Here is a 13,782-nt window from a genome sequence, read left to right as displayed (position 1 = left end):
CACCGGCATGTTGTTTTTGCGCTGAATTTCCGCAAAGCGTGCCATGGCTGTGTAAGACCGCCTCAAATGCCCACAGAACTTCCTGGCCTGCTTCAGGACATTCGCTAAGCCAGGGTACTTTGCCACAAATCTTTGAACCACTAGATTCATGACATGTGCCATGCAGGGTATGTGTGTCAGCTTCCCCATATGCAAAGCGGCAAGCAGATTACTGCCGTTGTCGCACACCACGTTGCCTATCTCCAGGTGGTGCGGGGTCAGCCACTCATCCACCTGTTTCTTAAGAGCAGCCAGGAGAGCTGCTCCAGTGTGACTCTCCGCTTTGAGACAAGACATGTCTAAGATGGCGTGACACCGTCTTACCTGGCATGCAGCATAGGCCCTGCGGAGCTGGGGCTGTGTAGCTGGAGAGGAGAACTGCCACTCAGCCAAGGAGGAGGAGGACAGCGAAGAGCATGTAGCAGGAGGAGAGGAGGTGGCAGGAGGCCTGCCTGCAAGCCGTGGAGGTGTCACAATTTGGTCCGCTGCGTCCTGCTTGCCATCGTTCACCACCAGGTTCACCCAATGGGCTGTGTAGGTAATGTAGCGGCCCTGCCCGTGCTTGGCAGACCAGGCATCCGTGGTCAGGTGGTCACTCTGCCACCAGCTGTTTCTGACGAAGAGCTGCCCCAGCTTCTTTCAGCAACTTCTCTCCTCCTACTACTCTCTGACTCCCCCTCTGAACTGTCCCCCTCTTCATCTCCTCTATTGGGAACATACAGAGGATCCCTATTACCGTCATCATCGTAGTCATCCTGCCCAGCTTCGCTTGCCTCAGACAAATCCAAACTTGCACCATCAGTAGGTCCTTCATCCTCCTGACACGTTACATCCATAGTGTTGCCGCGTAACTCAGACATATGAGCTGGTGAAAATTCATCTGGCTGTAACAACAATGGCTGTGCATCAGTGATTTCACCACTAAATAATTCTTGCGAAGTGTCAAATGCAGCGGAAGTGGTGCTAGTAGTAGCGCTGGTGGCTGAGCAAGATGAGGTGTTCTGTGTCGCTAAATACTCAACCACGTCCTGACAATCTTGGGAGGTGATGGGACGTGCCTTCTTCCGAGCACTGTACTGTGGGCCAGGTCCACACGAAATTACATTTACACGACCTCGCGCAGACCTGCCGGGTGGCCTTCCTCTGGCTCTGGCACTACCTCTTCCTCTACCTGTTTTGTCCATATCGGGTATGCACGGAGTGGTATATCACACTGCGTGCACTCACGTAGGTAGGTGGGTTCACTTAACTGCACAGGTATGCGCACTGATGCGGTGGGTTCACTGAACAGAACAGGTATACAGTGGCGGGTTCACAGAACAGGTATGCAGTGGCAGGTTCACTGAACACAACAGGTATGCAGTGGCGGGTTCACTAAACAGAACAGGTATACAGTGGCGGGTCCACTGAACAGAACAGGTATGCAGTGGCGGGTTCACTAAACAGAACAGGTATACAGTGGTGGGTTCACTAAACAGAACAGGTATACAGTGGCGGGTTCACAGAACAGGTATGCAGTGGCAGGTTCACTGAACACAACAGGTATGCAGTGGCGGGTTCACTGAACACAACAGGTATGCAGTGGCGGGTTCACTGAACAGGTATACAGTGGCGGGTCCACTGAACAGAACAGGTATGCAGTGGCGGGTTCACTAAACAGAACAGGTATACAGTGGCGGGTTCACTGAACAGGTATACAGTGGCGGGTCCACTGAACAGAACAGGTATGCAGTGGCGGGTTCACTGAACAGGTATACAGTGGCGGGTCCACTGAACAGAACAGGTATGCAGTGGCGGGTTCACTAAACAGAACAGGTATACAGTGGCGGGTTCACTAAACAGAACAGGTATACAGTGGCGGGTTCACAGAACAGGTATGCAGTGGCAAGTTCACTGAACACAACAGGTTTGCAGTGGCGGGTTCACTGAACAGGTATACAGTGGCGGGTCCACTGAACAGAACAGGTATGCAGTGGCGGGTTCACTAAACAGAACAGGTATACAGTGGCGGGTTCACAGAACAGGTATGCAGTGGCAGGTTCACTGAACACAACAGGTATGCAGTGGCGGGTTCACTGAACAGGTATACAGTGGCGGGTCCACTGAACAGAACAGGTATGCAGTGGCGGGTTCACTGAACAGGTATACAGTGGCGGGTCCACTGAACAGAACAGGTATGCAGTGGCGGGTTCACTGAACAGGTATACAGTGGCGGGTCCACTGAACAGAACAGGTATGCAGTGGCGGGTTCACTGAACAGGTATACAGTGGCGGGTCCACTGAACAGAACAGGTATGCAGTGGCGGGTTCACTGAACAGGTATGCAGTGGTGGGTTCACAGCACAGGTATGCAGTGGTGGGTTCAATGAACAGGTATACAGTGGCGGGTCCACTGAACAGAACAGGTATGCAGTGGCAGGTTCACTGAACAGGTATGCAGTGGTGGGTTCACAGCACAGGTATGCAGTGGTGGGTTCACAGAACAGGTATGCAGTGGTGGGTTCACAGCACAGGTATGCAGTGGTGGGTTCAATGAACAGGTATACAGTGGCGGGTCCACTGAACAGAACAGGTATGCAGTGGCAGGTTCACTGAACAGGTATGCAGTGGTGGGTTCACAGAACAGGTATGCAGTGGTGGGTTCACAGCACAGGTATGCAGTGGTGGGTTCAATGAACAGGTATACAGTGGCGGGTCCACTGAACAGAACAGGTATGCAGTGGCAGGTTCACTGAACAGGTATGCAGTGGTGGGTTCACAGCACAGGTATGCAGTGGTGGGTTCACAGAACAGGTATGCAGTGGTGGGTTCACAGCACAGGTATGCAGTGGTGGGTTCAATGAACAGGTATACAGTGGCGGGTCCACTGAACAGAACAGGTATGCAGTGGCAGGTTCACTGAACAGGTATGCAGTGGTGGGTTCACAGAACAGGTATGCAGTGGTGGGTTCACAGCAGAGGTATGCAGTGGTGGGTTCAATGAACAGGTATACAGTGGCGGGTCCACTGAACAGAACAGGTATGCAGTGGCAGGTTCACTGAACAGGTATGCAGTGGTGGGTTCACAGCACAGGTATGCAGTGGTGGGTTCACAGAACAGGTATGCAGTGGTGGGTTCACAGCACAGGTATGCAGTGGTGGGTTCAATGAACAGGTATACAGTGGCGGGTCCACTGAACAGAACAGGTATGCAGTGGCAGGTTCACTGAACAGGTATGCAGTGGTGGGTTCACAGCACAGGTATGCAGTGGTGGGTTCACTGAACAGGTATGCAGTGGTGGGTTCACAGCACAGGTATGCAGTGGTGGGTTCACAGCACAGGTATGCAGTGGTGGGTTCACAGCACAGGTATGCAGTGGTGGGTTCACAGCACAGGTATGCAGTGGTGGGTTCACAGAACAGGTATGCAGCCAGACAGGAACAAGTTAAGCCTAACTAATCTTTCCCTGAGAGACAGTCTGCAGCAGCTCGCCCTACTCTCACTAACGCAGGCAGCACACGAGTGACCGTAATGGCCGCCGCTGCCTGCCTTATATAAGGGGGGGTGGGGCTCCAGGGGCTAGTGTAGCCTAATTGGCTACACTGGGCCTGCTGACTGTGATGTAGAGGGTCAAAGTTGACCCTCCATGTGCATTATGGGGCGAACTGAACTTCCGCAAAGGTTCGCCTGCGGGACGCGAATGCGAACCACCGAAGTTCGCGTGGAACCGTTCGCAGGCGAACCGTTCGGCCCAACTCTAGTCAGGACCTAGGGCCTGACATTACACTGTGGGAGGGGTTTCACCACAATATACTAGCAATACAGACATCCCTGTTGACTAGGGATGATCACAGATATGCAAATTGTTCCGAGTTGATGCAGATCAATGCAGATTTTTTTTTTTGTGTGCAAATGTATGCAGCTTGGAAATTGACTAATCAGTTTAAACCTGGGTTTAAATTGATTGGTCCATTTTCAAACTGCATACATTTACATAACAATTTGCATCATTTCAGAACAATTTGCATCTCATTGATCATCCCTACTGATGATCTGTTCGATAAAAGGTAAAGATTTCTTATCGGGAAAAGGAGTATCCACTACTGATTGGGTTGAAGTTCAGTCCCTGGTTATAGTTCCTCTTTAAGTTGCTCCATTTGGGAACATTTGTTTTAGGCAAGATCAGAAATCAACACAACATTCAGAAATCATTCAGACAACATTCATAAATCAAAGGGTTAGGGATATTATGCCTTTATGCCCTTTTCCCTATCCCAGCATTTTCAGTCCTGGATTTTTGAACCATCTTTGTAGGGGTAGAACCTTTGTGTTGACCCAGATATTATTTCCCATCTGCACTTCCCCTTGTGCATTGGCACAGGTTGTGTAAGCAATTAATCTGGTTATTTCATCCTTTTTTCAAAGGTAAGATGTAGATTATGATTTCGGGCACTAGAAAGCATATAGAGATTTGGGGTTTTCTGGGAATGTACTACAATACAGGATCCTGGAAAGCTGGGAAATATGTTGAAGGACACTAGATCACTTTCAGGTGTGTTTCTGTAAAGTTGTTAACCAAAAATTGCGCTGACTACATACATGGTAGGTAGAAACTTACTAGCCAAACATTATTTGGTAAAAGTAAATGGTATATTTAGTCAAATTCCAAAGACCTGCTGATAGCAACAGTATACACATGATTCCAACGCATATGCAGATAATACTAGCAATAGGCAGATGAGCAATGGTAAGCAAATAATATAAACAGGCACAGATCATTGATATGCAAATAATGCCAGTGGCAAGCAGATAGCAATGACATAGGCATAATATCAACAACAGATATAGAAATAACATGCAAACACTACAAATCCCAGCTTCTCTGAATACAGATTCTAGTAAGACATCTACGCATGTGTAGTATTTACGTTGCAAAGGCAGGGAGCAGTCAGAACAATGGAATTTAGCTGTGATTAGCAGAAAATATAGCCAGTTACTTTTCATTTGACTTTCCTATTCCTTGACTGTATAGACAGACGTTAGGCTTCTATCCAGTCTGTGTTATAACATGCTTGTCTGTTCACACTGCGTGCATTATAATGCACAGAGTAATTTCTATACCACTGTGTGCATTTTTTCACATGCTGAACACACTATATTAAAAGTATCTGTAGATATATCCTAATGCACATGTTAAAACACAAGCATGATGTCTTGTAAATGCATGCGTTATAACCCACATTGGGATGTATTCAGGAAAGAATCCTAAAGTTGCAGTGCGCAGGGAGCCCCAACAGTAAGATGTTGTTGTGTTGGGGCAGCATATTGCTATTTGCACAACGCACACTATCTTACTGTCCGGAGTACCAGTAAAATTGCTGTGTACGCTCTGCGCATACAAACTTTACTGTTCTTTCCTGAATACACCCCATAGTGTGCATGGGCCCTTAATTGTTTTGGTGCCACTATGTTATTGCTGGGTAACACAAGACACTTGCAGAGATTTTGACAAGTCTGTTCCTCTATGAATCAGTGGTTTTGGTGGAATGAGGTAGACCTAAACAATAATAGTCATGTCTTTTTATGTTTTGGTTGAACAGTATATCCTTTTCTGTTTGTACATGCAATTTCATTGTATTTACACAGAGAAATCACTTTGCATTAAATGTTTGGGTTTGCACTGTTTTTAATATTGTGTTATCTTTATTTGCCCCATGTTTGTCTGCTAGGTCTCCGGAAAGTTATGGTCAGAGCACATAGGCAAGCTTGGTGTTGGCAAGATGAGTGGTATGGCCTAACCATAGAGGACATAAGGCAGCTGGAGAAGGAAGCACAACTGATGCTGGCACAGAAAATGGCACAGTTTAGCTTAAGCGAAAATGAAGCGGAACAGCATGGAGCCAAAGAATCTCCTAGTGAGAAGGACGCAGAGACCAAGGCCATCACCTCCATAGAAACCGGAGATGAACAAAGTGGCATTACTGAGTCATTGCAAGGGAGAGGCCTCACCAAGCAGTGGTCTACATCATCTAGATCATCAAAATCTTCAAAAAGAGGAGGTAACAATATGATTTTTTTATTTTAAAAATGTTATTAATATGCCTAAAATGTGCTATGATCAGTAATATACTTGCTTTAGCTTAATTTTATAATAGTGGCATGTCAGCTGCATGATCAACTTATAGTCTTTGCTTATAACGATAGTCAATTTGCTAAAATGTGTATTGGTGCCACATTCGGAATCTAAAATGTTTTTATTGCTTCTAGTTTCCACATCCCTACTCTCTCTGTACTGCTTAACATCTTTGTGTAGACGTTATCAGCACTTCAGCACATACTAATGAAACAACCTTTCTACTTTTATGCAAAATGAGGGACTACCTAAAATATCCATGCAAAGTATGTGCCCTTCTATTGCATATACTTGGTAAGATTGTACAATCAAGGTTGTATCATTAGTGAGCGCCTTTAGTATGGAGAAGTAAACAATGGAAGTCACATGGCAGTATTTTAATGCTAGGTACACACCATACAATTTTGTGTTAGATAGATGGTTCGATAGATAATTTCTGACATGTCCAATATTCTTTTCGATCATTTTTCTGATCAATTTCTCATAGAAGTGAATGGAAATAGATAAGAAAAGATGACGGAAAAGTGACCGAAAAAACGCATCGTGTGTATCCAGCATTAAACTGTGCTAAGGCTAATTTCACACCAGGACGTTGCGTTAGAGGGGGCGTTAAGGTCGCATAGCGTCCCCCTAACTCAACGCCTGGTGGTGCTGGATCTGGACATCAGAGTGAGCCGCGTTGTGCAGCTCACTCTGGCGTCAGTGATGCCATGATGCGCACTCTTGTGCGCATGCGGCATCACGTGGTCCCGCCGGCCAATCGCCGCACAGAGCGGCTGCTCCAGGAAGTAAACACTGCACGTCATAACGTGCAGTGCATATTAATTAGCCATGTGCCTGGCCGCTCTCCGCTCCTCCCCAACATTACTGAGCATGTGCAAGCAGTCTAACGCGGCTCAGCCGCGTCCAAAGTACTGCATGCAGTACGTTGTCTTGCAGCGTTACAATGTAACGCAACGTCCGCACTGTGAACAGCCCCATTGATTTTTCATTACTGTGCGGTGGGCTGCGTTACAGGCTGCTCTAACGTGCGCCTGTAACGTCCCACTGTTAAACCAGCCTAAAATCAGTAATGCAAGTATATTGAATAATTGATCAGAGCCTCACTTTAAAGAGGAGCTGTCAGCTATACTATCTCAGAAAAAAACAAACACATTTATAAGTAGATAAATACTTGCTCTACTTACATAACATATGTATTGCACTGCCCACATTTAGATTTTAGTGATTTTTCTACAGTAAAAAAAAGAGAAAATCCTTCTTAGCATTTCCAATTTTATGTGTGGCTATTTTGAAGCCAATGCAGATGACATTTCTTACTTATCACAGTAAGGGATACTCTCCTCTGCCTGATTTGCCCGCCCTTCACTATACAAAGTGCATTGTCTCAGCATGAGAAATATTGGCCAATCAGAGAGGAACAGAGGTGTGGGAGGGGAAAACAGGATGGAAAGAGGCTTCAGCCAATCAGGCTGCAATAGTTAAGTCTGAGGGGAAGTAGAGAAGCAAAATAGGGACAACCCAGCATGCCCTGCAACTTCCTTTTTGCATATCAAATGTTGTGTGTACCAAAAAAGAGTCAGGTAAACTGCGGAATGATCATTTATCAACAAGAAAATTAATAGTGATTTTAACTTTAGGATTGCCTGGTTAGCATACCTATTACTTGTTTACCAGATAAAACTAAATAATTGATTTTTGATTTTATGCCCGACATGCATTGATCTTAGATCACTTCCATCACACAAGAAGCTGCTTCGAACGTAGTTTTGAAAAAATCAGTTGAAATTATGAATAGTCCTGGAGGTAAATGTCAGTCGATCAGTCGATTAGACGTGACATAAGTGCAGTGGTAGATTGACAGCCAGTGGCGTACCTAGGGCATTTGACACCCGGTGCTGGGTATTATAAGACACCCCCCCCCCCCCCCCAAAAAAAAAAAAGTAAAGGGGCAAAAAAAATGGGTGGCGCCATGGCAAAAAAAAATGGGCGTGGCCATGACCGGATGAGGGCGGAGCTAACTGTAATTTGCCGTGAACCCGGGTGAGAGTGATATGGAGGCTGCCATATTTATTTCCTTTTAAACAATACTAGTTGCCCTGCTGATCTATTTGGCTGCAGTAGTGAACTGAATCACACCAGAAACAAGCATGCTTGTTCAGGGTCTGTGGTTGAAAGAATTAGAGGCAGAGGACCAGCACGGCAGCCAGGCAACTGGTATTGCTTAAAAGGAGATAAATATGGCAGCCTCAATATTATTCTCACCTCGGGTTCCCTTTAAAAGTGCAATGCAAAGACAGTGGACCCAAGTTTTGGTGACCCTTTCCCCAGAAAATTCACATAATTGTGCAGGTTTTCTGAAGAAAATACACGTAATGTGTGCAGATTTGCTCAGAGAATACGTTCAATCATGTCGGCAGATTTGCCCAGAAAATACATGCAATCATGTCTGCAGATTAGCCCAGAGAATACGTTCAATCATGTCGGCAGATTTGCCCAGAAAATACATGCAATCATGTCGGCAGATTTGCCCAGAAAATACATGCAATCATGTCGGCAGTATAGCTGCCCACAGTATAGCTAGTATATCTGCCCCCAGTATAGCTGCCCCCAGTATAGCTAGTATAGCTGCCCCCAGTATAGCTAGTATAGGTACCCCCAGTATAGCTGCCACCAGTATAGCTAGTATAGCTGCCCCCAGTATAGCTGCCCCCAGTATAGCTAGTATAGCTGCCCCCCAGTATAGCTGCCCCCAGTATAGCTAGTATAGCTGCCCCCAGTATAGCTAGTATAGCTGCCCCCAGTATAGCTAGTATAGCTGCCCCCAGTATAGCTAGTATAGCTGCCCCCAGTATAGCTAGTATAGCTGCACCCAGTATAGCTGCCCCCAGTATAGCTAGTTTAGTTGCCCCCAGTATAGCTAGTATAGCTGCCCCCAGTATAGCTGCCCCCAGTATAGCTGCCCCCCAGTATAGCTGCCCCCAGTATAGCTAGTTTAGTTGCCCCCAGTATAGCTAGTATAGCTGCCCCCAGTATAGCTGCCCCCCAGTATAGCTAGTTTAGTTGCCCCCAGTATAGCTAGTTTAGTTGCCCCCAGTATAGCCAGTACAGTTGCCCCCAGAATAGCTAGTATAGCTGCCCCCAGAATAGCTAGTATAGCTGCCCCCAGAATAGCTAGTATAATTGCCCCCAGAATAGCTAGTATAATTGCCCCCAGTATAGCTAGTTTAGTTGCCCCCAGTGTGAGGAAAGCCTGGAAGGAGGGGTGGCGGGGAGGGGGGCCGGACCCCCCACCTCCCTCACCTGGGTCCCCTCCTTCTGGCGCTTCCCCCTCCTAATTAGCAGCAGCGGGCAGGAGTGGCGAAGAAGACTCACTCACCTGCTCCTGGCGATAGCGGCGGCGCATAGCGTCATCCTCACGCGACGCTGGTCTCCGACTTCTCTGTTGCTCACTGTGCTTCCGCCAATCAGGAAGCACAGTGAGCGGTGGAGAAGGCGGAGACCAGCGTCACGTGACGATGACGCTATTTGCCATCGCCTGGAACGCAGGAAGGAGGTGAGTAAGTCCTCTTGCCCGCTGCTGCCCGCTGCTGCCAATTAGGAGGGGGAAGCGCCAGAAGGAGGGGACCCAGGTGAGGGAGGTGGGGGGTCCGGCCCCCCTCCCCGCCGCTTTCCCCGCCACCCCTCCTTTCCGTGCTGCTTCCCCCTCCTGTCCTGCACAGGCCTCTGTGGGAGGCCTGATGACACCCCCTGGGGCGCCCGACACCCGGGCCGCTACTGTTGACAGCCAATAGCATTGTACTGTATCGAACAGTGTAACGTGGCAGTTTGATAGATTTTCAATTGATTTCATGGTGAATCTATTGGAAATCTGTGTATAGTGTATGGGGGGATTTGATTCCTCTCAGATTCAGATCACAGAGAGATTGTTCTGTTGGCCACATTGACAATTTTAAACGTATGTGGCCACCTTAAAATGTACCCAAGGCAAAATGTGATATGAGATAAATGTGTATATACAGTACAAAACATATTAAGAACCAGGCTGTTTTACTTGTTTTATTTTGCTGCCTGAAAAAGTTAAATTCTAGCCATGGAAGTGTCTGTCTTGTTGGTAATATACGGTAGTAAACTTCACTGAGATTACATTATAAATGTTTTCCTGGCAGAGTACAACTTCTGAGGGCAGGGAGAGATAAAAAAAAAACATGAACTATTGACCATTTTCTAACTCTGGGTCATTTAATAGGCTGCCACTGATTAGAGACAGTAAAAATTCAACCTACTTTGTAAATGTTTAAATATAAAAGAAAACCCTGGGATACTTAAAAAAAAAAAGTATTTTTTAGGAATAGGAGGATAAATATAATTGTTTATCTCATCGGTTCATCTTCACCTGTTGTTCACTGCAATGCTAGGTACACACGTTACGTTTTTCCGCTCGATAGATGCTTTCGATTGATAAATTCCGTCATGTCCGATATTACTCTCGATCGATTTACCGTTCGATTTATCATAGAAGTGAATGGAAAAAGAGAAGAAAAACGAGTGGAAGATAAGAGAATCAAGCGGATAATCGAGCGAAAAAAACGTATCTTGTGTACCCAGCATAAGATATTTTAAGTACAAATAAATGAAATGCCCACCTCCAGGGATAAATGGTTTCCTAGTAATGTGTAAACGTTTGTTGGACTCAGAAAAGATAACAGATGGTATGTCTAGAGTTGTGCTTTAGGTTCCCTTTATTCCTGTACACGTTTGTCTATGTATGGCATATGTGAGTTCAGCCAAATGTTATTCTCACTGTTTGTTTTGCTCATCACCACTATATTGTGCTTTTCAATATGGTTAACCAGATTCCCCCTTATATCTACTTAGTGTATGGACTATGGTCCATGCTTATTCTTTTCATGACGAATAGAGCGTACGAAATATTGACTTGTTCATTTGCTTTTCTGCTCAGTTTTCATATATGGATGAAGCTATTAGCACTAATCTCTTTTCCCTGTGATGTACTTGCATTTTCACACTGCTGCCAGTTGCACAAACGAAGCAGTCTACGTGTTGCTTCAATCAGTAATTAAATCTCCCAAGTGAAATTAAACAGTGTAAACAACCCAGTCATCATATATCAATTGGACCGTCGTTAACATTTCAGGGGATACATAAATGCAAAACCATTCAGAGCAAAACTAATTTAGCTTCCATTGAAAATCCTCCTTGTAGAGTCTAATCCAGCTGCTCATGACCTGTATTGTACAGGCTGCATTGGAAAGGTGAATTATGATTCAGAATTGATATGCATGAGTGGAGAAGTAGAGCACATTGGTCGCTCCCTGCCGCTTTCCTCCAGAAGAATAAACTCTGCAAATGCAGGAACATAGCAGCATGAGGCTTATGCAAATCGCTAGGACAGTCCTGTGTTAACCAGATTACTGCTGGGGAGTGTATTAGTATTATTTATTTATATAGCTCTGACATAGTCTGTAGTGCTTTATAGAGTCCACAGTCATGTCACTAACTATCCCTCAGAGGATCACCACTACCACAGTAACCGGTTACTCTCCCTACCATATCTCAAGGTACCCATTAACAGTACAATTTTTTTATCACGTGTAATCTTCTGATGCAATTTTTACGATTGAATTGTACAGAAAACTGCAAAGTGTGTGATAAAAATCAATATAAAACGTGGTTGATTGGATCGCAAAATGTAATGGATCCGAATGTTGGAATTTTACAATGGAATTGGGAGAAAGAAAATGCCCTAATCGACCCATTTATGGGGACAATCGATAATTACCTTCCAATCGTAAAAATCATGTTGAAAGATCGTATCTAATGAAAATCTTGTAGTGTTAATGGGCAGCTTAATTCTCAGTCCTGTGATTCCACAGGAGTGATTGTGATTTCTCCAAATCTCAGATCCAGCAGCATTGTTGGAGCGATTGCACTCCAATATAAAGTCTACCCTAGGATCTCTGCAAAATCTCTATTCAACTGCTCATACAAAGTGATTGTGCTGCAATTTTGCTACCCAGAACCAATAAAAATAAAAGGAAATCGCAATTGCTGTACAAATTGCAAGAATTAAAATAAAAAAGAAACGCTTCAAAAGTGTCAAAAATTGGTCTGGAAAATGCTGCAAAATTTGCTACCAAAAGCAAACCTAAACTAACGCATTACAGTTAACAGCATTGTGATACTGAATAATACAAGGAGCAAAGGTAAAACTAGATGATCGTTTCTGAAGAAACCACATGATGTTGGCTTTGTGTCTAATTGGCTGTATTTGGCTCCGCCCACCTTGTAAAATTTTAACCCCAGTCACCCAGTGACTCACTGTGCCAAGTTTGGGAACTCTGGCTTTAACCACTTGCCGACCGCTCACTGCCAATAGGCGGCGGCAAAGTGGCACCCCCAGGACCGCGTAATGCCGAATGCCGGCGGCACCTGGGGGACTAATTAGCCGGGGATCGCATCTGATAACATTAGGCTCCGCCCCCCGGCAACGTCAACTCGCCTGCCATTTAGCAGCGCCGAAGGGTTGTAAACAGCCCGATCTCCCCTGCAAAAGTGTATAATACACTTTGTAATATATACAAAGTGTGATCCTGTCCCCCTGATCGCCGACAGCACCCCTCAGACCCCCCCCCCCCCCCCCCGATCACCCCCCTCAGACCACTGTTTGCACCCAATCACCCATCAATCACCCCTGTCACTATCTGTATTTTAGATTAGGTCCTAAACTGCCCCTTGGGGGCTCCTGATAACCCCCCACACCCTCAGATCCTCCCCAGACCCCCCCTGTGTACTGTATACATCTATTCTCCCCTGTAATCACCCACTGATCACCTGTCAATCACCCCCTGTCACCACCTGTCACTGCCACCCATCAGATCAGACCCTAACCTGCCCCTTGCGGGCACCTGATCACCCGCCCACACCCTCAGATCACCCGCAGACCCGCCGTCAGATCACCTCCCAAGTGCATTGTTTACATCTGTTCTCGCCTCTAATCACCCACTGATCACCCATCAATCACCCCCTGTCACTACCTGTCACTGCTACCCATCATATCCCATACCCATCTTGATGTCACAAGTTAGCAGAAATGGAAACTTTTTTTTTTAGTTTTGTCACAAAGTGTCATTTTCCGCTAACTTGTGACAAAAAATAAAATCTTCTATGGACTCACCATGCCTCTTAGTGAATACTTTGGGATGTATTCTTTCCAAAATGGGGTAATTTGGGGGGTATTTATACTATCCTGGAATTCTAGCACCTCATGAAACATGACAGGTGTTCAGAAAAGTCAGAGATGCTTCAAACTGGGGAAATTCACTTTTTGCACCATAGTTTGTAAACGCTATAACTTTTACCCAATCAAAAAAAAAATCCAATAAATTCTATTTATTGATCAAAGACATGTAGCACACTAAATTTGGACAAAAATGTATATAGAAATTTTACTTTATTTGAAAAATGTCAGCACAGAAAGTTAAAAAATCATTTTTTTTACAAAATTCATGTCTTTTTTGATGAATATAATAAAAACTAAAAATCACAGCAGCAATCAAATAGCACCAAAAGAAAGCTGTATTAGTGACAAGAAAAGGAGGTAAAATTC

General features: G+C 45.4%; 1 protein-coding gene across 12 annotated transcripts in view; it reads left to right on the top strand.

Moving 5' to 3' along the window:
• PITPNM2 (phosphatidylinositol transfer protein membrane associated 2) overlaps window positions 1-13,782 on the top strand; it is a 437,162-nt gene that overhangs the window by 270,995 nt on the left and 152,385 nt on the right. For all 12 annotated transcript variants that reach the window (XM_068244437.1, XM_068244424.1, XM_068244447.1 and 9 more), the window contains one exon: window positions 5,749-6,078. In XM_068244437.1, coding sequence (XP_068100538.1) covers window positions 5,749-6,078 — 330 coding nt within the window. The remainder of the gene's footprint in view (window positions 1-5,748; window positions 6,079-13,782) is intronic.

The sequence above is a fragment of the Hyperolius riggenbachi genome, chromosome 1, assembly GCF_040937935.1.
Source record: "Hyperolius riggenbachi isolate aHypRig1 chromosome 1, aHypRig1.pri, whole genome shotgun sequence".
Lineage (NCBI taxonomy): Eukaryota > Metazoa > Chordata > Amphibia > Anura > Hyperoliidae > Hyperolius > Hyperolius riggenbachi.
This window is presented reverse-complemented; position numbering and strand designations above follow the sequence as displayed.